Source organism: Telopea speciosissima, chromosome 11 (assembly GCF_018873765.1).
Source record: "Telopea speciosissima isolate NSW1024214 ecotype Mountain lineage chromosome 11, Tspe_v1, whole genome shotgun sequence".
NCBI lineage: Eukaryota > Viridiplantae > Streptophyta > Magnoliopsida > Proteales > Proteaceae > Telopea > Telopea speciosissima.
Genome location: NC_057926.1, coordinates 53,578,731 through 53,604,700, shown reverse-complemented (window position 1 = coordinate 53,604,700; position 25,970 = coordinate 53,578,731). Strand labels below are relative to the sequence as shown.

The following is a 25,970-nucleotide window of genomic DNA, read 5'->3' as shown; positions in this document are numbered from 1 at the left end:
CCGGAGGGAAATGAAGATATTGGCTTTGAATTGTCGCAGGATCGGTCGGCCTGCGACAAAGCGGGAAATCCGCCAGCTTGTCATAAAACATCGACCATCTGTGTGCTTTCTATCTGAAACAAAGAAGTCCAGCTCTAATGTTCATAGTTTCTATCGGCCTCTTAGTTTTTCTAATTTTGAGTGTGTCCCTGCAAGCAGTGGTGCAGGTGGAATGTTGTTGATGTGGGCCAATAGTGTCAGGTGTAACATTCTCTGGAGTTGTGATTGGTGTGTGCATGTTCAGTTGTACCTTTTTGAATTCAATCAATGGTGGACATCAACTTTTGTGTATATGAGTTGCAATGATAGCATTCGTCAAACCCAACTTACAAATCTAACCAATTTAGCTTCGGGCATCAAGAACCCGTGGATGCTAGCGGGCGACTGGAACTCTTATCTTGGAGTGGAAGACAAAATTGGGGGTAGACCAATTACACCCACCTAGATTCAGCCTTTGAACACTTTCATCAATTTAGCTTGTCTTGCGGATGTCCATCTAACAGATAGCAGCTTTACTTGGAACAACAGGCAGTTTGGTGAGAGGCGCATTGAAGCCAAGCTTGACAAATACTTGGTTAATGCAGAATGGACCCACCTCTTTCCAAATGCAAAAGCTTCTTCTGATGTACTTGCAAATTCTGATCACAAGGCAATAATACTTCATACAGACACTAATCGAAATTTCCAACCTAGGCCTTTTAGATTTGAAGCCTTTTGGTTGACCGAACCAGGGTATATGGATGTGGTTCAAGGGGCTTGGCAAGCTCAAACAGTCAGGGTTCACCCTCTTTTCAGATCTGCAAGAAACTAAATGCCCTCCAAACAAGTCTCAAATATTGGAATAAACATCATATTGGTAATATCTTTCAGAACATGGAACAAGTTAAGGCCTATTTGTCATCTTTATATAATATAAGGCCTTCACTACGTGACGATCAATGGTTCATGGAGGAAAAACACCAGATAGCAATCCTCAAAAAGTTAGCTCATCAAGAGAAAATATTATGGCAACAGAAATCCAGAAGCAATTGGATCATGCATGGGGATCGGAACACAAAATATTTTCATCTCACCACAGTTAAGAGAAGAGCAAGGAATACAGTGAGATTCATCAATTCTGGTGGGGTGACAATAATCGACCCGCAACAGGTTGGGTTAGCCTTTCTCGATTATTATAAGGAGTTGTTCTCCACCTCCAACCCAATCATAGAAGACAACTATTTTGAACTGATCAGAGGTCGAATCTCCCAGGACGATAATAGGCAACTGCTTACCCCAGTCACTGAGGCAGAGGTATACAATACAGTGAAGAAAATGTCTGCCAATAAAGCCCCTAGACCAGATGGCTTCTTTGGCATGTTCTTTCGGAAGACCTGGTCGATCATTGGAAGGAAAATCTCGAATTCCATTATCAAATTCTTCAATACTGGTACTTTCTCCCTCTCCCTCAACCATACTTATATTACTCTTATTCTTAAGGTTAATCACCCATCATCGGTCTCTGAATTTAAACCCATTAGCTTCTGCAACTTTGTTTATAAGATCATCTTGCAGATTCTAGTGAAACGTCTACGTCCAATCCTCAACAAGATCATATCCTTCAATCAGAATGGCTTTATTAAAGGCAGACACATCCAGGACAATGTACTAATATGTCATGAACTTCTGCATAAAATCAAGAATACTCGGCGAGGTAACAAGGGTTATTACTCACTCAAGATTGACATGAATAAGGCCTATGATAGGGTAGAATGGCAGTTTCTAAGGAGCACACTCTCTAATTATGGCTTTGATAAAACTTGGATCCAAAGAGTGATGTTTTGTGTGGAAAATACCCAACTGGGTATACTGCTCAATGGATCCCCACTGCCATACCTTAAACCATCTAGAGGACTGAGACAAGGTGATCCCCTTTCATCCTATATCTCTTTGTTCTTTGTGCTGAGGTCCTCTCAACAAAGCTGAACATAGAGATGCAAGAAAGAAGGATTCAGGGCCTGCAAATCAAATGAGGTGGAGAACAAATATCTCACATGGCCTTCGCTGATGATCTTATCTTCTTTGGGGAAGCTACTATGAATGAGGCAAGAGTACTTAATAGTGTTCTTGATACCTATTGTAAGGCTTCAGGACAAAAGATCAATCTCAGTAAGTCTACAGCCCAGTTCAGCCCTAATGTACATTCGGCCACGAAGCGTCAGCTCAGGGACTTCTTTCAGTTCATTCCGAAAGCAACACTCGATAGATATCTGGGCATACCTTACTCCAGTGGCAAATTATCCAAGCAACAATGTGCCAATCTGCTACCCAGGGTAACCAACAAACTACAGCATTGGAAAACACAATATCTTAGTCCTGCAGGTAAGACTATATTGATTCAAGCATCTCTTTCAGCAATGCCCCAGTATGTCATGTCTTGTTTCAAAATTCCAACTACAATTCAGAAGTCTTTGGACACGGTCAGTCGTAGCTTCTACTGGTCAAATGGGCCTAGTTCCTCTGTTCCTACAATCTCTTGGTCCTCCATTTGCCAACCCAAAAGAAGAGGGGGATTAAACATTAAACTCTCTGCACCTATGAACCAGGCTCTCCTAGCTAAGAAGGGTTGGGAACTCATGTTTCCTCCTTCATCCTTGTGGGCTAGATTAATGAAGGAGAAGTATTTCCCCAATACCAGCTTTCTACAAGCCAAGTGCCCTGTGAATGCTTCTTGGGGCTGGAAATTGGTTTGCTCCACTCGTGACCTTCTGCGACTAGGTATATATCATCAAGTGGGCAATGGCAACACCATCAATCCTTGGACTGATTATTGGATACCTTCTTTCCCCCTCCCTCTTCAGATCCATTCCCCTTTCTGCCTCATGCTCCATCCTCTGTTGACTTCTTCATAGATCTTCACTCCCGACAGTGGATCAGAGAGAGGATTTTCCACTGGTGGCCCCCTGACGTGGCATGTATGATTCTATCCATCCCAATACCCATATTTCAAACCGAGGACCATATAGTTTGGCATATTACCTCATCAGGAATTTTCTCAGTGGCCTCAGCATATTCATTAGCGATCGACAAGGGTACACAGCCAAGAGATAAGATGTGGCTCAGAGTTTGGCACCTACCAATGGCTCCTAAGATACAACATTTAATATGGAAAACTCTCCATCAGAAACTCCCTCTCCCAGATCTTCTAAATCTCAGAGGATTTAACCAAAATCCACTATGCCATATCTATCAACATCAGTCGCAGACCTCCTCACATTTGTTCTTCTCTTGTGACAGAGTTTGAAATATATGGAGACAAGTTGGCTTGCTACATCTCTTTAACAATGATGACATTCGCTCAGGAATTATCTCAGCTCTTCACAGTCCACATAAAACCAATAGAGATAACTGGAGTCAAGTTTCTCTCTTTTGTGGCATCATTTGGATTGCATACTGGGATCTTGTCTTTCGCCAGGTACCCTTCAACTCTGCGGCTATTACTCTCAGAGCAATTGTGACTGCTAGTGTAGGCGCAACGGATGAAGATCGATCCGCGACCTCTTTCTGGCGTGGTGCACCCGAGTGTGGGAGCGGTGCGGGGATTGTTGTTGATGGTGTAGGGAGTCGCCACCTAGATCAGAGTCTAGGACCCACAAATGGTACCCGTTCTTCAGAGAAGGGCGCTAATTAACTCCAATGACTCAATGGATGGTCTACTCCAGATCTCTGGGTAGGTGTCAAGTTACGGGCTAGGAAGGTGTTAGGCACCCAGCAACCGCCCGGCCGACAGCCGATCTTCCTAGACCAAACTCTATTGTATACTGTTGTGTTATGCGTATTATGCACCTAATTAAACTATTTTATTTTTTGTGTTTTGATTATCTTTGTTGAAATTTATGGACCTAATTAGGCTAATTAAAATTAATGTTTTAATCCTAATTACTACCCCTAAGTTAGGTGATTATGTAGAGCCAAAATGGCCAAAATTATGAAAATACCCCTAGAGGACCAAAATATGTACAAAGGCAAGAAATCACATTTAAATACTAAAATGATTAAAACATGATTACTGGCATGCATGTGAATCATTAAAATATATACAATACTACAAAGTGGTAAAATTACCAAAATGCCCCTATTAAGGCAAAAATACAAATATGCATGAAAATGCAAAAGTATACTTAAAACATGCTTATGAAAGTTAAAACATGCAAATAAAGTGATAGAAATCTTTCCAAGGCCCTAAATATGATTTGGTCGCAAAATGACCAAAATACCCCTGAGGGCAGAAGTGACTTTTTATGCATGCTTATGATTCATGGTGGGCATGTATGCATATGAAAGCATTCTAAAACAACTTAAAACAGAATTTAATGCTTAGAAATGTATTTTGTCGGATTTTCTTGGATTTTCACAACAAATAGAAAAATGACATCTACATCCCTAACATGGTAAGGAACACCTATGAAAATGATCAAACATTCATGTCAGTGATTAATGATCCCATAAAATCAATCCTGATGAAATATGTATCCCATAATTTTTTTGTGAATTTTTATGCATTTATACTATTTTTAATATTTTTTGAAATGCTAAAAAGAAGGGAAAACAAAGAAAAATACAAAATCTCCATCACAGATCCCAATTGGATCAAACCAGAGCCCACACCCACTAATCAAAACATGATATTTAACATGGTCATAATGATTTTGTCCAAATCTCCACCCACAGGTTCAGATTTTACATAATCCAAAATCCTTCATAGGGGCAAAAATATCACAAAAACCGTGATTTGGAGCTTGAGAAAATTAATGGACATCAAGCACAGTGGGGAACATCTTCCCTAAAATTTTCAGAAATTTACCACTCTTGTGTTATTTTTGAAGATTTTTTAACTGAAAACAGCCTCTTTTAACTAAAGAAAATCAAAAGAAATACATACAAACTAAATAAAGATATATAAAACCTACCCTTGAAGCGTGGAAGTGTTTGGGCTCAGTCTACATATCCTTGGATGGCCGGAATTATCGTCGGAAGGCACCAAAAGCCACTCCAAGTGTGTTTGCCCCGAATGGCAAGAGTGGTGAACAAGGGGTATTTGAGGAATTTTATATGTCTATGGAAGCATGATATGGAGATGTCTCTGGAATGGATGGACAGAGGGAAGAACGAACTTCACAATGATAATTTTTTCATGAGTTTTCTCGGTCCCTAAACCCTCCAAATGGCCTATTATTTATAGGGGAAAAACTGTTCGAAGAAAGGTCTCAAAGACCCCTGGTGCATTAATGGCTAGGATAAGGAGTGATGGGCTGGCTTGCGTGTGGCCAGGCTTGCTGCGCAGCCTGGGCTTGCATGTGCCTAGGCTTGCTGTGCAGCCTGGGCTTGCGTGTGCCTAGGCATGCTGGGCAGGTGGGCATGGGTGATGGGCCTTGTGTGGCTCAGCCAAGTGGGCATGGGGCCATGTGTGGCTCAGCCTAAATGGTGGGGGCTTGTCCCCTGCCGACAGTCCAGCTGGGTCGGGTCAGGCCGGGTTGATCCTGTCGGGTCAATCCGGTCTGACTCGGATCGGTCAATTTTTTTTCTTTCTCTTTCTTAAAGATTCCATTTTAAAGGTCCACATTCAAATATTGATATCTTTTGATCCGAATGGCCGATTTTGATGCGCCACATATCACCGCGAAGGTCTCAACATGTACTTTCCATCCGTGTGGCAGATATGGTCACATTTTGCCTAAAAATGGCACGGATATCGAGGAAAGTACGTAAATGGTGTTTCACACTGATCAGGGTCCAAATGATACCGAAATTACATGAAATTTTATGTGTAAGCACAATATGACCAAATAAAGTTATCCAAATGGTTTCAGGTCACATCGGGTGGCTTGGGTACCAAGAACCATGCCACGGGCAAAATGGTCATTTTCATAAAAGTTATCCGATTTGTCCGAAACTTTTCGTGAAAGCTTAATATGACCAAATAAGGTCATCCAAAGTATTTTGGGCCAAATCGGGCAGTCCAGATACTGAGAACCAGGCCAGGGGTAAGACAGTCATTTTGACAAAAAGGCGTCAGATTGGAGTGAAATTTCACATATGGGCTTAAAATGGTTAAACAAGGCTATCCTAGAGATTTGGGCTCTACTTGGGACAGTTTGGTTACAAAAAGTGGGGTAAGGGTAAATTGATAATTTTCTACCATTTGGTCACCACGCAAGCCAGTCGAGCTTTAATTATCATCGCCGAGTCATACTTGCAAGGTGCCAAAATTCAGCGTCTACAGCTAGGGATCAGGAACAGAACTTCATTGAGCCCAGGAGGCGAGAAGTAACATTGGTTCAATGGCATCCACCAGTTGCACCTTTTATGAAATTTAATGTGGATGCAGCAAGTCAGGATAACCCAGGTAGTGCAGGCATGGGCGGAGTTTTTCGATCATCCAATTCCTCTTTCATATGTGGCTTTTCACAAGGTATAGGATGGAATTACGCCTTGGTGGCAGAAGCTCTAGCTATACAAAAAGCCATGCGAATAGCTCTCCAAATGGGTATCTCCTCTATCATCGTGGAAAGCGATAACCTCTTTGTGGTTAATACTCTTCAAAACTATACTTTGGAGACATCTTGGAAGATATCTTCTATCATTTAGGATTGCAGAGTTTTAACTTCTTGTTTTAATCAAATCTACTTTGTTCATACTCTGCGTGAAGCCAATTCTGTAGCGGACAAGCTAGCCACCCTTGGAGCCTCTTCTCAGAATAGTCATGTCTAGATTGATTTCCCCCCCCCCTCAGAATGTATCCTCCCTCTCTTCTCTGACTCTTCTGGAACGTTGTTCTAGCGTTAATAAAGTCTCTTTACCCAAAAAAAAATGAGTGTTCGTTACAAGTCCTACAAGTGGTAATCAGTGCGGGTAAGAAATGTAATAAGGAATTGTTACATGTAGTTATTTCTAATCCCCATTCTCGGTGGAATTAAAATAGTGGCCGACACGAGAAAGTTAGCGAGCAAAATTGCTTTGATGACCGAAAGAATGAATTGGGAAACTCTGAGAAGATTAGAATCAACCATTCGCCAATCGTTCCTAACTTTAATGCTCCCTACAAATCTAACCAATCTTTCATACAGAAAAATCTTGCAATTTTCAAACCCTAAACGATTTGGGGACGATGAGTTACAAGAAATTTGTTTTTTTTTTCTAAGTAAAGGCATTTTTGTCACTTTACACATTGATCAAGGGCCGAATTGTCTAACCATGTATAGAAAAGAATAGACGTTTGAACATAACGTCCCATACTAACGGACTGGACTAGATTGTTATAAAGTTTAGAAAGTAACGGTACATTAGAAATTAATAAATTTTCAAGGGTGCATTTGTACATATGGGCAATTTGAGAGGGGCATTTGATAAAAACCCCTAAAAAGAAAATAAAAGAGTACATTTATTTCCATGCTAAGGAGGGACCTTTTATCAAGACACAAACCTCCTCCACGGCTCTTTTACCCAAGAAAAAAAAAAAAAAAACCTCCTCCACTGCTCCACCACAAACGGAGCCTAGTACATATGTTTGGTATACTAGCTAGGCAGTAGATATTAATTGCAAGAGAGTCTGGAAATTTCTAGTAGTGCTACCATCAATTTCAATTGCCCTCTTTGCAAGTTCTTGAAGGCCCTGAGCCTTCTCCCTCATTTTCTTCCCTTCTTCATTAAACAAAAGCAATTCTAGTCCCTTGATCACTCCATCTTTGGTAAAGACCCCATTATCAATTCGAATTCCGATCCCCCACACGTCGGAAATAAACCGTCCGTTCAGATGATGGTCTCCGAAAATTGGACGGCCGATTACCGGAACCCCAGCCAAGATAGTCTCTAGTACTGAATTCCATCCACAATGTGTCATGAACACACCTACTGATTTGTGTTGTAAGACACGCAATTGAGGAACCCATGGGACTATGAGTCCCCTCTCCTTAGTCTTGTTTAGGAAACTCTCTGGTAATTGTTCTTTTAGCTTATCCTTGAGAGACCATAGAAATGGTGTTCCACTAGCTTCTTCTAATCCTTCTGCTAATGCTTCAAATTCTTGTGGTGGTAACCCCCCTACTGTTCCAAAGCTAATGTACACTACAGAAGAAGGTTTCTGCTTGTCCAGCCATGAAAGGCAACCAGTAGTATCTGAATCAGAGAGTGGTGGGTAATTCAGTGTGAAGGGTGCAACTGAAAGGCACTTTTTGAACTTTGATTTGAGGTCTTGGATGATCGTAGTGTTCAATTCCTCGAAAGTATTGACTACAACCGCAGTTGCGTGTGGTAACATTTGGCCCATCCGATGTAGCATGCGATGGAACGCAGAATCCAAGTTCCCTACGATGATTCCATCTTGCACATCTCGAATATGTACGGACGACATTCCTTGAATGAAACCAAGAGTTTCATCTTCCCGTCCGGCGATGGCTGTGTTTGTTAAGAAGATCCATAGTTAAAAGAGTGATCGATTCAACAAAAAGCGTTAATTACAACCTTGTAATTGATCCAACACTATCTATCTGTGCAGTGTTATCAGGTAAGAGTGCATATTCTTGCCATCAAAGTTGTAATTGCCATGGGGTTTAGTCGATTCATGTAATGAAAGATGTACATCTCAAGCAAGGGAAAGAAGGATTCTCATCCTCTTTAAGTGGGGTGCACTATCATCTATCATCCAGTGCACATTTAAACTGCATCTGACGGTTATCATTGCACTCGATAGGATAAAAATCAAGAACATGTTCGATCTTGGCCATTGTCAGATACACTTTAAAAGTGAACTGGACAGTGCACCGTGCACTAAAGAGGATAGAAATTCAGAAAAAAAAAACCCCTAAAAATAAATAAATTAATCAAGTTGATTATAATTACCATTTGGACCAACTCCTATGGTTGAGCGGATCAGGTCAGTGTAGACATGAGTTGTGAGAGAACAATCACCCCCTAATGAAGCCGCTATCCAAGGAACCCCAATCTCATCTGCAATGTCCCCACCAAACCAACAGAATGCATCACTCATCACACATGTTATCTTCCTCCTTCTCTCCAACACTGCGACCTCGATACCCTTCTTAAAGTTCCATGGCGTCACCGCCATGAAAAGCTCCATTTCCTCTTGTGGTGTGCCCCTGAATATACTGTTTTCTGGCATCCCATCATATACATCATAAGCTTTTAGATTCTCAAGGCATGTGTCAATGTTCTTGAAGATCTGGCCATTGGATGTTGCAGTGCCGAAGAATGAGAACATCACGTCCGGAGCAGCAGTGAGTAAGCGACGGGCGAGCATGAAGAGAGGCATAGGGTGGCTTGCGAATGGGAATGAGAGGATAGCAACATGGGGAGCATTGTTTGAGTTGCCAGAGTGAAATGTTTCATCCATGGCTGGGGTGAAGGAGTGGCTTGGTCTGAGAAAGGAAAGGGAGGGAATAAATAGTTGAGTTCAGAACTTGAGATGTTGGAGCGCTTCTTTGAATGTTAGGTAGTTTGGACTTTGGAGTTAGAGTAACTACAACTTCACTCTTCTGCAACCGTGGTGGTAGCTGGATAGTCCAGTCCAACCAATACACCCAAAAACAAGGGTGGTGGTGGTTCGGCTTAAAGTCGGATACCCCTCCAGTCTCCCAAAAATACACCAAAAAAAAAAAAGGTGGTTTACACAAGTGGGGCCCACTTTGAAATGACCATAAACCCCATGTTTTTTGGTGTTTTTGTTAGGTTGGACCCTCTAACTCCCACTACGGCTAGAGGAGAGCCAGATCCAAGTAACTAAGGCATTGGTCCATGTCTAGGATTTACACTTGGAAAGTGTAGACACCTGATTTTTGTCATCCTCCCTGACAATGATGATACGTAAAAGACCGACGACTTCTGTCTCAGACACCCAAAAAAAGAGAGAATGTGTGGACTTGGCCCATGGAAAAACCCATTGGTGCCAAGTCCATAAGGGGGTAAATTGAGAAATAATAAAATCTAAACCCAAAATGGGTAAATTAGAAAATTAATAAAATCTAAACAAACCCTAAGTAGAGGGGTAAATGGGGAAGTTTATTTAAAAAATCTAAAACAAACCCTAAAAGTAAGAGGGTAAAATGGAAAAGCTATTTTAGAGGATAAAATAGAAAAAATTAAAATAAAGGTGAGGGTAGAATTGGAAAAATGAATTAAACTTTTAAAACCCCAAAAGGGGGGAGGGTTAAAAAGGAAAACTATAAAATTCTAACAAACCCTATCTAAAGGTGGGGGCAGAATTGGGAAAACAAATTAAACATTTTAAAACCCTAAAAGAGGGGGGGGGGTTGAGATTGGTAAAAAGGACAAAGATTTAAAATGGGGGGCCGTCATTTCATTTCTCAAAAGGGCAGAGAGAGAAGAACCTGTGTAATAGGGGGGATTTTAAAAGAAGAAAAAAAGAAAAAAGGGCGTTCGGTCATTAGGGAGTGAGGTAGAGAAGAAAAAAAGCAGGAAGAGAGAGTGAGGCAGAGTGGAAAAATATAGAAAAATCACCTAGCTTAGGACAGGGTCCCTTGTCAAGGAGCACCATATTGTACCTGTCACAGTTGTATCCGTAGATACGTCGACACATCCTTTTTATATCGCTTTGTGAAAATAGAAAATTATTTACTTAAAATTTGGACAGAGATTGGAGTCCTCTGCTTCCCCTTGTCTGTGTCACCGGCGTGCAGCCTCACGTAGGCAGGGATGAAAAGGCCACCAAACCCACTGCCCAAGGGACATGGCTCCTATCCTACAGTGGCGGGAGTTGGAGTGTCCAGCACCTCCCTGTGATCACTCCACGTGGCCCTCTTTGAATCCAACGGCATAATATTGTTTGAACCATTATTTTAATCCAGATCTCCCAATTCCTCTCACCCGCCCAGATCCCATTAAACCCGACCGATGTATTTCACTTTTTGAAAACAAAAATCAAGGAGTGGGTCTTTCTCTTCCCTTCTTTTCCTCTATTCGTTTTGCTTAAACAACGACAAACCCTAGGGAGCTCTCACCTCCATCTCTACTGGTTGAACGGCGAACGACGAACGGTAAAAAACGACGAAGGCGAATGGCAACCGACGACGATAGTTCGTGTGACTCTCCCCTCTTCTTCTCTCTCCTTTTCCGAACGACACATAATTCAAACGATAGTGGCACTGAATCAGCTTTGGATCAGAAAAGCAATTGGAAAAAGAGGTTGGGTTCTGAGGTTTTGCTAGTTTCCAGTTTCTTTGAAGAAACAAAAGAAAATAAACTCCGGTGAAAACCTTCATCGAACCTTCATTTAAATGGGCCCTTCTTCCTCTATCTGCTTCTCTCAGTCAAGAAAGCGACAAAAAGGTAGAAATTGCTGAAAGTGGTGGTCCTCTTCTTCAATTCTTCGAGTTTTAATCTCTGATTCACAGTCACATGGGTCCCTCTTCTCTGAGTTTAATCTCTGATTCACATTCTTATGTGACTTCAAAGCTTACACAGTAATCTCCAACAATAATAAATGGAAAAAGCGTGTGTGATATATCGGGTCAGGTTTAATGGGATCTGGGCGGGTGAGAGAGGTTAATGGGAGGTCTGAATTAAAATAATGGTTCAAATAATATTATGTCGTTGGATTCAAAGAGGACCACGTGGAGTGATCGCAGGGGGTGCTAGACGCTCCAGCTCCTGCCACTGCAGGACAGGAGCCAAGGGTGTTCGAATGAGGCTCACATGGGATCCATGCACGCCTGTGTGAGGCTACACGCTGGCCGTGCACCGGTAGGCGACAGCAGAGGATCCAAATCGGACAGATAGAATATAACAGCTGGGCAAGGTCTCTTTAAAGTATCGACTTTAAAGGGGGATGGCGTGGCCTTATGAGATTCAGTAATTGACTAATAAGTCTTGTGTGAACCAGCTTTCAATCAATTTTGTTGATTTGTCGAATTGGTTTTGATGTGGACGTTTAGAAGATGATTAGAGCTCATTAATAGATGGGTCCCATTCAACGGAACATCTTGACCTTCACTTTTTCACCATCATCCATCATCGTAGGTTTGCAATTTTTAGACGGTTTTAATATGTTTTTCAAAATATCCTTTTGATATCCCTGTACGTGCACTTATGAAGTCTTAAAATGAATAGATTCTCATTCACCGTTATTTAAGAAAAATTCAATTCAATATCTTTTTTTATTGTTTTGGTAAAATTCAATTCAATATCTTATGTCAAATTACATGGAGCATGGATCATGTCCTTGAACACACGATAGAGATTTTCTTAATTTACAGGTGAGAGCATGACATAAGTGTGCAGTGCGGTAGTGCGAATCGTTATCACCTCCAATTTCTGTCCGTTCCAATTCCCTCCAATCTCTCACATAGGAGCAGAAATGATCACCTTATCCATTGCCCAAACACACTACCCAAGGTGGGGTAGGGTGGTCATTTCTGCTCTTATGTGAGGGATTGAAGGGAATTGGAGGGGACAGTGAATTAAAGGTGATAAAAATTCCGGTAGTGCTAGGTGGAGATATTGACACCTGACAGCTCGGACATCCAACGATCCAAACTCATTGACTCTTGTTGTTGTCGGACTGATGGATGTCTGAGTTGCCAGGTGTGGACATCTCCACCTTACTCAATCACACTGCACATTTTTAAGGAATTGGAAGGGATTAAAATCTCATGAGTAAAAAACTTTAACTGTAATTTATCTTCAAAGGAAAAAAATAATAATAAAAAAAACGTTTGATTTTTTTTTTTTTTTTTTTCTGATAAGAAAGAAATTTATTTATTAGATAATTGTGTAAAAATCGAGGCATTCTTGTGACAAAGATATATATATTTTTTTTGGGTAGGATCCTTGTGACATCGATCAAGGAGCGAAGAAGTGAAATGTGGTCAGATTATCATACACGAGCGTGACTTGAATGGAAAGCCTTAGAATGTTTTTATTTGTGTGGTCAACTTTAATTTCCAAGGTGTGTTTTGGCAGTACGTGGCAGTGGATTGTACAAGCAATAAGGTTTGGACGGAGCAGACATCTATAGGGACACGTATTGCCAAGCCTGAGGTCTCAAATGCATAGGCCCCTGATATCCCAACCCAAACTGAATTCAAAACCTGAATCATTATCACTAAATCCTTTAATCCTTCTAATTCAAATGGATTCATTTCATATCTAAAATAAATGTTTGATTACATCCCTTCAGGTAACTATATCAATGGCACAACAAATTTTTTTTTTTTTGATAAATTAATGGCACATATTTATGTGTATGCCCCTATATATATTACATTCATATATGCATACATTTAAACATGTATGAATTTGAACTAATATTCGGGTAGTAAAAAACCCAGTGCCTCAACTTTATGCCAGCCCAAATGCTGGAAATCCCAGGTCATGCCTAGAACAAATCACAGAGGTCTTGGGGTAATGAAAATTTCATTGTTGTCGCTGTGATTGTTAGGGTCGGATGAAGGGTTTGCAAAAGAGCCTGAGACTATAGAGGAGAAGACTAGAGGCTGAGAAGGATCTGATTAAGAGAAAGGGCGTAGGATGTAAGTGTAGAGATCTCTGAACTCATCGTCATCTTTCATTAGAGAAGGAGAGTGAGGCAAGTTAAAGAGAGGAAACCACAATGATGCTCTATGGAGGATCTCATTCCCAATCCACTCCATCACATATTCCTTGACCCCCCTGAGTTAGAAGCACCCCTGCCATTTTCCTGATGCCACCACCAATCCTTCCTTGAAACACTCTTCTACTCATACAGGTTTGTGTTTTTTCTTAGGTACAAAAGCTTTTTTTTTTTTTTTTTCAGTGTTACCATACAACATTTTAGGATCCAGAAACACTCAAAAAATTGTGTTAGACTTAGAAACGCTCAAAAAACACAGATATGTTGCTGTTGCGTGTGGAAATCTCCGACGCTTGGTTCGCCCACGGATGAGCCTGCAAGGACCAAGTGATGAGCACAAGAGGGCCGATGTGGCTCCAGCCTAGGACTCTCCGATGCTCAAGTTAGATCACCAGTGCAACAGCGTAACAGCTAGTAAAAAGCGAGATGAGGAATGGTGCTCTATACCTGGGTATTTATAGAGTGAGGATGAGATGAGGCGATTGGGAGAGTCCTAGTATGGTAGGAGTCCTTCTTTTGGAAGGCTCTCTCGCGTGAGCGGAGTGGAGAGCTATTTTCAGGCTCTTATTAAGGTAAGAGTCCATGTAAAGTGTGATTTCGTATTGCGTTGGGATCGTGGCTTGATCCTTATCCCGTGATTCTCGGGATGTGCTGACGTGGCCCCACGATCCCCGGTGGGGCGCTATGGTAGCTTCTATGGAGGAGGGTTCGGCCTCGGAGGTCGGCCTATTAGGTCGGCCTGGTAGGTCAGTCTTGGTAGTCACCTCGGCCTAGGAGGTCGGCCTGTTAGGTCGGTCTCGGCAGTCAACTCGGCCTAGGCTGTCCTGTGTATGCTCGGTCAGGAGTTTATGGCTGACTTGTGTGAGCTCGGCTCTATTAGGTGACCCATCGGAGACCGGGTCGGCCCAATTTCCTGCTCAGCTCAGTTCGGTTCTTGGACTGACCTCAGGTCGACCACGTGGCAGCCTCTGATTGGTGGGGTGTTTTATGCCTCATCAGTTGCCATACAAAATTGACTGGGCCATGTTTCTATTCCAGAAATGACTGTTAGAACTTTATGAGAAGACGATTGAGACAACAACTGGAATCGAACATTGGCGTAGATCCAGATGATTGATGGAAGAAATACCAAACATATCCTATACTTTTTACTCTCACCGGTCGGCTGATGGAAATGGACTGACTACCAGCGATATTTGTGTTACTTCAACTGCACAGGTTTGTACGAACAAATAAGCCCCGATTCGAACTAGTTTGGTTCAATGCGGTCCGATTTCACCGGTTCAATTCTTCCCCTAAATTTTTATTGAGAACAAATTAAACTAAAATAAGTTTTGGAGGGATTTTACTGAAACTAAAATATATCCATTAATAAAAGGATGAGAATTTTTATCAAATGAAAAAAATATATCAAAAATTCAAAATGTCCTTCATACATTTATGGGAAGTAGTTTTCTGACCCGGAGTGTGGCCTACATCAACACTCCCATGTGTCTATCTCTCCCTAGCTCCTTAAAACAAGGGGACAGAGGTGTCTTCAAATGAGGAGGAGAGAGATAGACTCATGGAAATGCTGGCATAGGCCACACTCCGGTCCAGACAGAGAACTTTCTCCCTACTTTTATATAATAGATAGATAGATATAGATATCATATTAATATGATAGAGTATGGTTAGGGCACATAATGAATCAAGTGAGTGGTACGTCTGTTTGGCTGCACCCAAAAGAAAATATTAAGTAAATTTATTTATTATATGCTAAAGAGGGTCTTTATCAAGATACAAACCACGACCATGCATGTACCCGCAGAAAATTCTGATTTCCAACAAATCAAAAATACAAATCGAGACCAAGCAAATTAAGCTTCGAACTTAAGTGACTATTAATTTTGAGTTGGAATCAACTCCCCCACGTGGGGTGTCACCTTACATGGATCTCATCATTCATAGAATTTGTGTCCCATCGTATCAAAGGTGGTCGTCATCCATATAGGGTGGCTGTTTGATAAAAGAGACTATTTGCAAGGTCAGTGTCTTGAAACTCATAGTGGAGCTACTACCATCACCTTCAATTGCCTTTTCTGCAAGCTTTTTAAAGGCTTGAACCTTCTCCATCATTTTCTTTCCTTCCTCGTTGAACAAAATCAATTCTAGTCCTTTAATTACTCCATCTTTGGTAAAGACCCCATTATCAATTCTAATTCCAAAACCCCCCATACGTCCGAAATAAACCGTAAGTTCAAGGGTTGGTCGCCGAAAATCGGACGGCCGATCACCGGAACCCCACCCAAGATACTCTCTAATACTGAATTCCATCCACAATGTGTCATGAACACACCTACCGCTGTGTGTTGTAGGACACGAAACTGAGGAGCCCAAAGGACTATGAGTCCCCACTCCCTTGTCCTGTTTAGGAAACTAACCGGTAATTGTTCCTTGATACCATTGAATTGAACACTATTAAAGAGTGATCGATCCCACAAAAAAAGCTTTTAAGAATGACTTTCCATAGATACCATTGAATTGAACACTATTAATTTGTGGTCTAGTGACGCGGACTATTAAAGAAATATATATGATGGTTGAAGACTCAGGTAATGTTGAGGTTATGAAAACAACATTTTCAAATTTCTGTTTGTGGTGTTAGAAATACACAAAATCGATATGTGCAAGATCAATCAAAAACACAAAAGAAAAACAAGCACATACATAAAAATGAGACAAGAGATTTACGTGCATGGTTCGACAAAGCACCAGAAAGCATCACTCATCAAACATGTTATCATCCTTCCTTTCTCCACCACTGCGACCTCTATACCCTTGTTAAAATTCAACGGCGTCTCGGCCATGAAAAACTCGATTTCCTCCTCCCATTTGCCTGTGGATACGTAGTTTTCTGGTATCCCATCATCTACATCATAAGCTTTTAGATTCTGAAGAAGGCCATTGTCAATGTTCTTGAAGATAATGCCATTGGATTTTGCAGTGTCGAAGAATGAGAACATCACATCTGGAGCGGCGGCAGTTAATCGACGGACGAGCATGAAGAGAGCCATAGGGTGGCTGGAGAATGGGAGCGAGAGGACAGCAACGTGGGGATCTTTGTTTGAGGCGCCATAGTGATAACATGTTTCATCCATGGCTGAGGAGGAGGAGGGCTTGGTTTGAGAATGTAGAGGGAGGGAATTGATAAGTGTTATGAACTTGGGTGTTGCTGCGTGTCTGCACGCGCTTCATGTTTGTTTGAATGTTAGGTCTTCATTAGAAAGACCACAAAAACAAAAAAATATATGTTTGAATATTAGGTAGTTAGAAACGTAGGCATGGTTTCAGGTAGAATTTTTATCTCCTCCAATTCTGACACCCCTCCAATTCCCTCCAATCCCTCGGATAGGAGCTGAAATGACCACCCTACCCCACCTTGAGCAGTGTGTTCAGGCAGTGGATAGGTGGTCATTTCAGCTCCTATGTGAGGGATTGTAGGGTGACAGAATTGGAGGTGATAATGATCCATCGTTTAATGGTTTTGCTAGTGGCCAATCCCGGTAGCATGTTTATCTTATTGGTGACACGTAAGGATGTAAATGAATAGTCAAAATCCGTTTCCGTATTCGTGTCCATATCCATTTAGCACTATCCAAATCCATCCGAAAGCTAAACAGATACAGATACAGATAGGCTATAGCTATCCGAAAAGCTATATTTACATGTAAACTGATAAAATATCCAATCCGTATCTGTGTCTGTATCCGTTTAGCACTATCCGAATCCGTTCGAAAGCTAATCGGATGCGGATATAGCACTATCCGAGCCGAATCCGATCTGTTTACATCCCTATGACACGGTATGTATAAGCGTAAAACAGTTACAAATTCTTTTTTTTTTTTTTTATTTGTTTGATACAGCCGATCCATGCTAATACCATATCGGAGGTGACTGATACCCGATCCGATACCATGCAATAAAACCATGGTTTTAGCCTTTTAGGACTGAGTTTTCCCACGCTCATTGTCGAGTGTTGAGGGATTTAGATGGTGTCCACATGGAATTGAGAAACGGGAATTTTTCTCCTCTCAGGTTCCCTGCCCGGTCAAGTTCATAGGTTCCTCTCATAGGGAGGGCGGAAATGACGACCTCACCCCACTCAAGTAGTCTGTTCAGGCAGGGGGTGAGGTCGTCATTTCCGGTACCCTATGAGAGGAACCTACGAACCTGACCGAGCAGGGAACCTGAGAGGAGTTAAGTCCAAGAAACGGTGGGTATTTTTGACTTTGTATTATAGGTGGAGGCAAAACATTTATGGAGAACTACATAATTATCTTCTTTTGGGTTTCAGCCAACAAAAATACGAAAAAAAAAAAATGGTTAAGCCATATATAGTTGGAAAATCTGGTTTTTTACTCGACTTGCCTTTCAGAAAAGGAGCAAGGAGCAGGGAATTGTCAGGGCGCTGCCAGCCATTGGGCTGTGCTCCACACATCCCTAGGCATGCGTCAAAATGTGTGCGGCACAGCTCAGCCCCTGGATGCCCCGTGGCAGCACCTTGGGCGCACGCCTCCCTGGAGACGAGCTCAACTCTTCAGAAAAACCAGGTGATTCGGCCTTGTCAAACCCAGTCATGGCGAGTCACTTTTTTTTTTAATTTTTTATGCAATAAATATGTATAAATTAGTAACTAAAAAACAAAAAAAATATATAGAAAAAATTAAAGAATCACATGTCAATGCATTTTGAGTTTATACCATTGAACAATAGAAGGAAGACAAGGAATTGAGGATTTATTACTACTTTAGAATAAAATTTTACTATTTTACTCAACTCAATTTTTAAGTGAATCGATTTTATGGATTTTAAAAAAATGACTAAACTTGCAAAGTCTATCATTACTCGGGTAAAAATATTGAGTCTTATTTGACTCAGATGATTTATGACCAAATCTCATCATTTTTTACCCTAACCTAATCTACACGACTCTTCCCCAGGTTTTCCAAAATTTTGACTCAACTCGGGTGATTTGGCCTAGTCAAAACCCAATTTTCCAACTATGGTTTAAGTTTACAAAACTAGACAAAACATTCATTCTCCTTTCTCATTCATCTTGCACGTACCACTACCTCCACCACAGACACCACCACTACCTGCATCACCCACCCTTGTAATCCCGCGCCACCCTGCAACATGCCCCCACCTCCTCCTATCCCCTAAACCGCCATTCCTTGTTGCCAAAATCCTATGAGCATCACCGCTGGAGCAAATGTCTCTCCTTTGTAACCCTGACATCCCCTTGTTGTTTTTATTTTCCGCAATACTATTACCTACCTGCTTCTCAACCTCAGTGACCATGGCAGCAAAGTGGTAGAATGGTTGCAGGTAGCTGATCTCAGTAGTAACTCCACATTTTTAGGTTGTCAGAAGCCATTAGTAGGTTGTTTCAAATCAGCGGCAAGAATGGCAGAGGAATAGCCACAAAAGCAAGAATGGCGGGGGTGTAGTCGCAACAAGAAGAAGCGGCGGTGTTCTGCTTTCGGTTTGTTATTGCTCCACAGAGCAAGTAATGGAAGAAATAGGTTTATTTTAACATGAAGGGAATTTTGGTCAAACATTTGAACAATTCTAATGTTTTCAGTCCCAAGTCAACAGAGCAGGTTTACTTATTAATTATTTGAGAAAGCAGGAGAGGTACGCGTAAATATCCAAAACTCACGTGTGGGTCTGTAATTGAATTTTTATCACTTGTGGTTCCCCTGCCCGTTATGGTTCCCTAGTGCCTCTAATAAAAGGGGGATGGACCCCACCCGAACAGTGTGTTCGGTCAGGGGGTAGAATGGTCATTTCAGCCCCCCTCCCTCCCATGAGAGCAACCGCACAACCATACCGGTCAGCGAACCTCAGGGGATAATGATTTGTCTGTAATTAGGCTTTACCTCAGGGGAGCTACATCTAAATTTCCCTTTATTTTGAACTTGAAATTGCGACTTTGCCCATCAAATTAACCAATTGCTCATTAAAAAGCAAGAGTGAAATCACATGAAATAGAAAATCTGAAATAGCTCCTCAGCTATTTCATAATTTATATTCCACTTGATTTCTATTTCGTTAAAATAAAGGTGCAAAAATCACCGAACAATTTCCAAAATAGAAATCATCCCCTTGGAATTGGAATAGAAATCATACTAAATCAGGCCGTAGAGAATTAGAGAATGAAGATATCCTCTCGCCCCTATTTAATAGGAAAGATGTTAACTTTGGATGAAGCATTGGAGCCACCTTAAGTCCAACGATTTTGGGGCCCCTTCGTTCACCTATTTTTCTTTTTTTAAGAATGAAGTCCAAAAGAGGAGCCATCACTTTGAGAAAATAAGAGTCCCACAGTGTTCTCTTCTTTTTCTACACTTTCACACTTGGACATATTAGTGGTCCCTTTGTACATGGTAATTAAGTAATGCAAATTTCTTTTCTTTTGTCCAAAAAGAGAAAGTAGTTTGTTTGGTTGCCCCTAAAAAGAAACAGTTACAGGTTCAATTCATCTCTACACATGATCAACTGGCCGACACATTTACCAAAGCACTTGGCACGACTAGGTTCATTTTCTTGAGAGACAAGCTGAAGATTCGGCCAACCAATTCTCCACCTTGAGGGGGTGTATTGAGAGATATCGACAGATATCCTCTCCTTTCTCAGCCACTCACATGTGATCACAGTATCATTCGTTACAGGGCACAATCTTCATATGTGATCACATGTAATCACAAGATCTTTCCTTCCAAGGCTCAATCTCTTCAATAGGGAAACACAATATTTGATTTTATTTGTTTTGATTTTATTTGTAATCCTTGTAATTTATTTCCTAGATTAAAGAGCTAGGAGATTGCTTATGTAAACTTGTATATATACTCGCCATTGAGAGCAATACAAATCAAGGAATATAATCCAATGTTATTATATACCAATCTGCATATCCTGATGACCACCACCACCACCCTTCACTTCATTGGTTTCATTGAACTCAGCTTTATATACCTCCTGGGCTCTCTTTTCTTGTTGTAATGGTTGCATCTCTTCTTGCCTTGGAGGCTCAAAGGGTTCAACACCACAAGCACCCCACATGAGATTCTCATCTAAAAACCCAAACCCAGATGGAATTATTGGAGATGAGGAGATAGGGATGCTCTGATCAATAGAAGATCGACTAGCAAAATCAAAAGAAACCTGCAAGTTTTGGCCTTTAACATTCCAAGCAAGATTGGGATTTTGGTATTCATAGGAGGGATTAATAATTGTCATGGTTTCATGAAATGGAGTATGAATTTGAGTAGAAGTAGTATATGCAAAAGATGGATGAGGAGGAGGAGGAGGTGGTGGTGGTGGCAATGTGATAAAAAGTGAACTTGTGTTCATTGGTCCATCTCTCATCTGTGAATTTACTGAGAAAATTGAAGTGGGTTCTTGGTAGATATGAAGATTATTGCATGCATTGTTATTTTTATTGCTGGTAAACTGATGAGAAGGGAGGAGATTGTGAGTTTTTGGGTCCAATCCTTGTGCAATCAGCTTTTTCTTAATGCATGAGTTCCAGAAATTCTTCACCTCATTATCTGTTCTTCCTGGTAGATGCTTAGCTATCTGGGCCCATCTGTGAAAAATAAATAAATTAAGGAACTTCATCTGATGAGAAATCGGAAATGCTGAGAAATTTGATGGGTTGGGACTTTAACGAATTGGATCACACAGACAAACCTGTTGCCTAGAATTCTATGAACATCAGTGATGGTTCTTTCTTCTTGTTCAGAAAAAGAACCCCTTTTCAGCTCTGGTCTTAGGTAGTTAATCCATCTCAGTCTGCAACTCTTTCCACACCTTGCAGCCCTGCAACCTCAAATCAATTAAATCCCTTAATTTATTAGAGCTAGCTAGAAGAAAATTATTAACTAACTAGATAGCTAGAGATGATTGAGAGGAGAAGTTTATTTCTCTAGTTCTGAGTTCTGACCTGCTTGTGTTGGAACAGATTTTTTTAGGGTTAATAGCAAATGACTGAGAGAAACGAAAAAAAATCGGAGAGAGCAAGCATAGAGGAAGAATAGATGAGAGAGAGAAATAGATGTATACCTGTACGATGGAGTTGTAGTTCACCAATGGGGATGGAAGCAACTTCACATTTGGATTTGCAGGTTAGCGATGGAGTTGCAGTTGCAGGTCAGCGATGGATTTGCAGGCCAGCGATGGTAGCAACTTCACATTTGGGGAAGAAAACGGTAAAAGGGTTTGGGTTATAATCTTACATCAGGGCAAAGATGGAATTTCCACTAAGTTTAAACAACATATTAGACGAGGGCAAAGTTGGTATATAAAATGTATAAGTTAACACCATCCACTTACCGTCAGCTGAGGGGGTGTAGCTGTATAATTTGGAAACACAGGGGGTCGTACTGTAATTTATACAAACCTCAGGGGGTGGCACTATAATTTACCCTTAAAATTAAAGATTCAAAGCACGTTTTTGTTGGATGTGTTAGAGGGTTATGTCTTTGCTTTATAGACATTTAAATAGCCAATGGGTGTCTATTGGAAGACTTGTTTAAATGGCTAACAAACAAGCCTTATGAGAAAAGACACGTGTTTTGGGGCATATTTCTTGGAGACATCCCTTACTGGTGTCTCCTCCTCTCTTATATAAAGAGAGGAGGTCTTGCTCATTCTCAAACAATTGGTTTTGAAAACATGTGTAATTAGAAGCATTTCTAGTTTATGTTTTCTTTCCCATTGTAGTTGGTCAGTGTCAATGAGTTGGTGAATATAGCCTTTGAACACCTTTTGTAATCATATTTGGAACTGCAACCTATGTGATTAGAGAGTTGTTTTATCTTGGAGGTATAGATGCATGGTCAACCCGGATTGCAATTGGGGCATCTAAAAACCTTAAGGAGAGCATCGTTTGATGAGACTCAACTCTACCATTTATTATTCAGATTACACGAGGACACGTGTTGTTGATGCGGTGCAATACTATCTGCCATACCAATCAGATAAGTTTTGTATTTACTATTTGTTTATTGTATTTCTAGTCTTATACTTGTTGCCCATGATATTTAACTCCTACAGTTATTTCTAATCCTCATTCTCGGACTAAAATTAAAATGTGGCCGACACGAGAAAGTTAGTGAGCAAAGCTGCTTTGATGACCGAAAGAATGATTCGGGAAACTTTGTGAAAATTAGAATCAACCATTCCCCAACGTTCCTAACTTTAATGCTCTTTGCAAATCTAACTAGTCTTCAAATAGAAAAAAACTTACAATTTTACAAATTTCAAACCCTGATCGATTTGGGGAAGATGAGTTACAGGATTTTTTATTTTTTTTTCAAGTAAAAGCATTTTTGTTACTTTATACATTGATCAAGGGCAGAATTGTCTAATCATGTACAGAAAAAGAACAGAATAACGGTCTGGACTAATTGTTACAAAGTTTGGAAAGTGACAGTGCATTTAAAATTAATAAACTTTCAGGGATGCATTTGTACATATGGGAGAGAGGCATTTGATAAAAACCCTAAAAAGAAAATGAAAGAGTACATTTATTTCCATGCTAAGGAGGGACCTAGTACATATGTTTGGTATACTAGGCAGTAGATATTAATTGCAAGAGAGTCTGAAAATTCCTAGTAGTGCTACCATCAATTTCAATTGCCCTCTTTGCAAGTTCTTGAAGGCCATGAGCCTTCTCCTTCATTTTCTTCCCTTCTTCATTAAACAAAAGCAATTCTAGTCCCTTGATCACACCATCTTTGGTAAAGATCCCATTATCAATTCGAATTCCGATCCCCCACACGTCGGAAATAAACCGTCCGTTCAGGTGATGGTCTCCGAAAATTGGACGGCCGATTACCGGAACCCCAGCCAAGATAGTCTCTAGTACTGAATTCCATCCACAATGTGTCATGAACACACCTACTGCTTTGTGTTGTAAGACACGCAATTGAGGAACCCATGGGACTATAAGTCCCCTCTCCTTAGTCTTGTTTAGGAAACTCTCTGGTAATTGTTCTTTTAGCTTATCCTTGAGAGACCATAGAAATGGTGTTCCACTAGCTTCTTCTAATCCCTCTGCTAATGCTTCCAACTCATGTAGTGGCAAACTCCCTACTGTTCCAAAGCTAATGTACACTACAGAAGAAGGTTTCTGCTTGTCCAGCCATGAAAGGCAACCAGTAGTAACTGAATCAGACTGTGGTGGGTTATTCAGTGTTGAGGGTGCAACTGAAAGGCATTTTTTGAACTTTGATTTGAGGTCTTCGATGATCGTAGGGTTTAATTCCTCGAAAGTATTGACTACAACCGCAGTTGCGCGTGGTAACATTTGGCCCATCCGATGTAGCATGCGATGGAAAGCAGACTCCAAGTTCCCTACGATGATTCCATCTTGCACATCTCGAATACGTACCGACGACATTCCTTGAATGAAACCAAGAGTTTCATCTTCCCGTCCGGCGATGGCTGTGTTTGTTAAGAAGATCCATAGTTAAAAGAGTGATCGATTCAACAAAAGTATTGATCCGACACTATCTATCTATCTTTGCAGTGTTATCAGGTAAGACTTAAGACTGCATATTCTTACCATCAAAGTTGTAATTTTACCTTTTTATCCTTTGTCTTATTTAAAAAAAGTTAGTCAGGTTACATGGTTTTGCACCATCAACGTTTAAAATTAAATGTAAAATATTCAACGGCTAAGATTAAAAGCGTTGCGTTTATCATTGCCCTTAAGGGATTATACCGATCGCGCTGTGACTTTTTTCCATATATATAATCCTAAAAAGACGGAAAAGTAATGTTATACTCTTGTTGTAATAAACCGTATGGAGTTTTAATATATTTCCCAAATTACCCTCCCGAGCGCATTTAAAGCCCCACCTTGATCTGACCAAAGGAAAACTTGGTCCAGAAAAGTAAATACTTCCATCTGGTATCTATCTTTACTTTTCCTTCTCTCTCCTCATTAAATATCTGGACCCTCCTCTCTCTCTCAACCGTTCATGTATAGATACCTCTACCAAATTTAATTTGCTTATAAATTGTTTGTAACCTGAAAAAAAAAAATCAATTAATCCCAAGTCTAGGTGGATTTATATTTTTTAAATTATAAAACAATTGTAAGAATAATAAGACGAAGAGAAAAAAATATAATCCTATAATGTTTCACTAATTCCTCTACGGTTTACTCTATTCATGTAATGAAAGACCCCACGTACATCTCAATGAAGGGTTCATGGGAAAGAAGGATTTTCATCCTCTTAAGTGTGATGCATTGACCAGTGCACTATTAAAATGCATCTAATGGTGGCCATTGCACTTGATAGGATAAAAATCCAAGAACATGCAAGTTCTTGGTCACTATCAGATACACTTTAAAGGTGCATTGGACGGTTCACCGTGCACTTAAGAGGATAGACATTTGGGAAAGAAACCCTAAAAATAAATGAGTCAAGTTGATTAATAATTACCATTTGGACCAACTCCTATGGTTGAGCGGATCAAGTCAGTGTAGACATGAGTTGTGAGAGAACAAGCGCCCCCAACTGAAGCCGCTATCCAAGGAACCCCAATCTCCTCTGCAATTTCCCCACCAAACCAATAGAAAGCGTCACTTATCACACATGTTATCTTCCTCCCTCTTTCTATCACTGCGATTTCTAAACCTTTCTTAAAGTTCCATGGCGTTATCGCCATGAAAAGCTCTATTTGCTCCTGTATGTTGCCGGTGAATACATAGTTTTCTGGTATCCCATCATCTACATCATAAGCTTTTAAATTCTCAAGGCCTTTGTCAATGTTCTTGAAGATCTGGCCATTGGATGTTGCAGTGCCCAAGAATGAGAATATCACGTCCGGAGCAGCAGTGAGTAAGTGACGGACGAGCGTGTAGAGAAACATAGGGTGGCTTGCGAATGGAAACGTGAGGACAGCAACGTGGGGAGCATTGTTTGAGTTGCCTGATTCAAATGTTTCATCCATGGCACTGGAGTGAGGTGGGGCGGGCGGGCTTGGTCTGAGAAAGAGGAGAGGGAGGGAATAAATAACTTTCATGAGTTTGGAACTTGGGAGTTGGCACGTTTCTTTGAAGGTTAGGTGGTTTGGCCTTAAGAAGAGTAACTTGGGCGTTGTTGCAGGCGGGCGGGAGTGCGTGCGTGTGTGTTTGTTTGAGGCGGGCTCCCATTCTCGTACGAGAATCGGTTTCAACCATCCAGATGGCATCCACTATGTGTGGGTCCCACCATGTGGATGCCATCTGGATGGTTAGAACCCAACTTTG

The 25,970-nt window shown here is 40.9% G+C and overlaps 2 protein-coding genes and 1 long non-coding RNA gene across 3 annotated transcripts; 1 reads left to right on the top strand and 2 right to left on the bottom strand.

Annotated features, from left to right (window-relative positions):
- Nucleotides 1-1,254: 1,254 nt before the first annotated feature.
- On the bottom strand, nt 1,255-16,819 carry LOC122646259 (anthocyanidin 3-O-glucosyltransferase 7-like). The gene is made up of 5 exons (XM_043839782.1): nt 16,535-16,819; nt 8,917-9,167; nt 7,595-8,472; nt 7,553-7,554; nt 1,255-1,266 (listed from the first exon to the last, which is right to left on the bottom strand). Exons 1-3 carry the CDS (start codon nt 16,798-16,800, stop codon nt 7,598-7,600), a joined length of 1,392 nt encoding a protein of 463 aa, XP_043695717.1. The 5' UTR covers nt 16,801-16,819; the 3' UTR covers nt 1,255-1,266; nt 7,553-7,554; nt 7,595-7,597.
- Nucleotides 8,374-21,756, top strand: LOC122646261. The gene is made up of 3 exons (XR_006330579.1): nt 8,374-8,505; nt 10,510-10,518; nt 21,745-21,756. It is a non-coding gene; the product is annotated as an uncharacterized LOC122646261 (long non-coding RNA).
- Nucleotides 21,757-23,261: 1,505 nt separating this feature from the next.
- On the bottom strand, nt 23,262-25,672 carry LOC122646260 (anthocyanidin 3-O-glucosyltransferase 7-like). The gene is made up of 2 exons (XM_043839783.1): nt 25,162-25,672; nt 23,262-24,154 (listed from the first exon to the last, which is right to left on the bottom strand). Exons 1-2 carry the CDS (start codon nt 25,670-25,672, stop codon nt 23,280-23,282), a joined length of 1,386 nt encoding a protein of 461 aa, XP_043695718.1. The 3' UTR covers nt 23,262-23,279.
- Nucleotides 25,673-25,970: the final 298 nt, after the last annotated feature.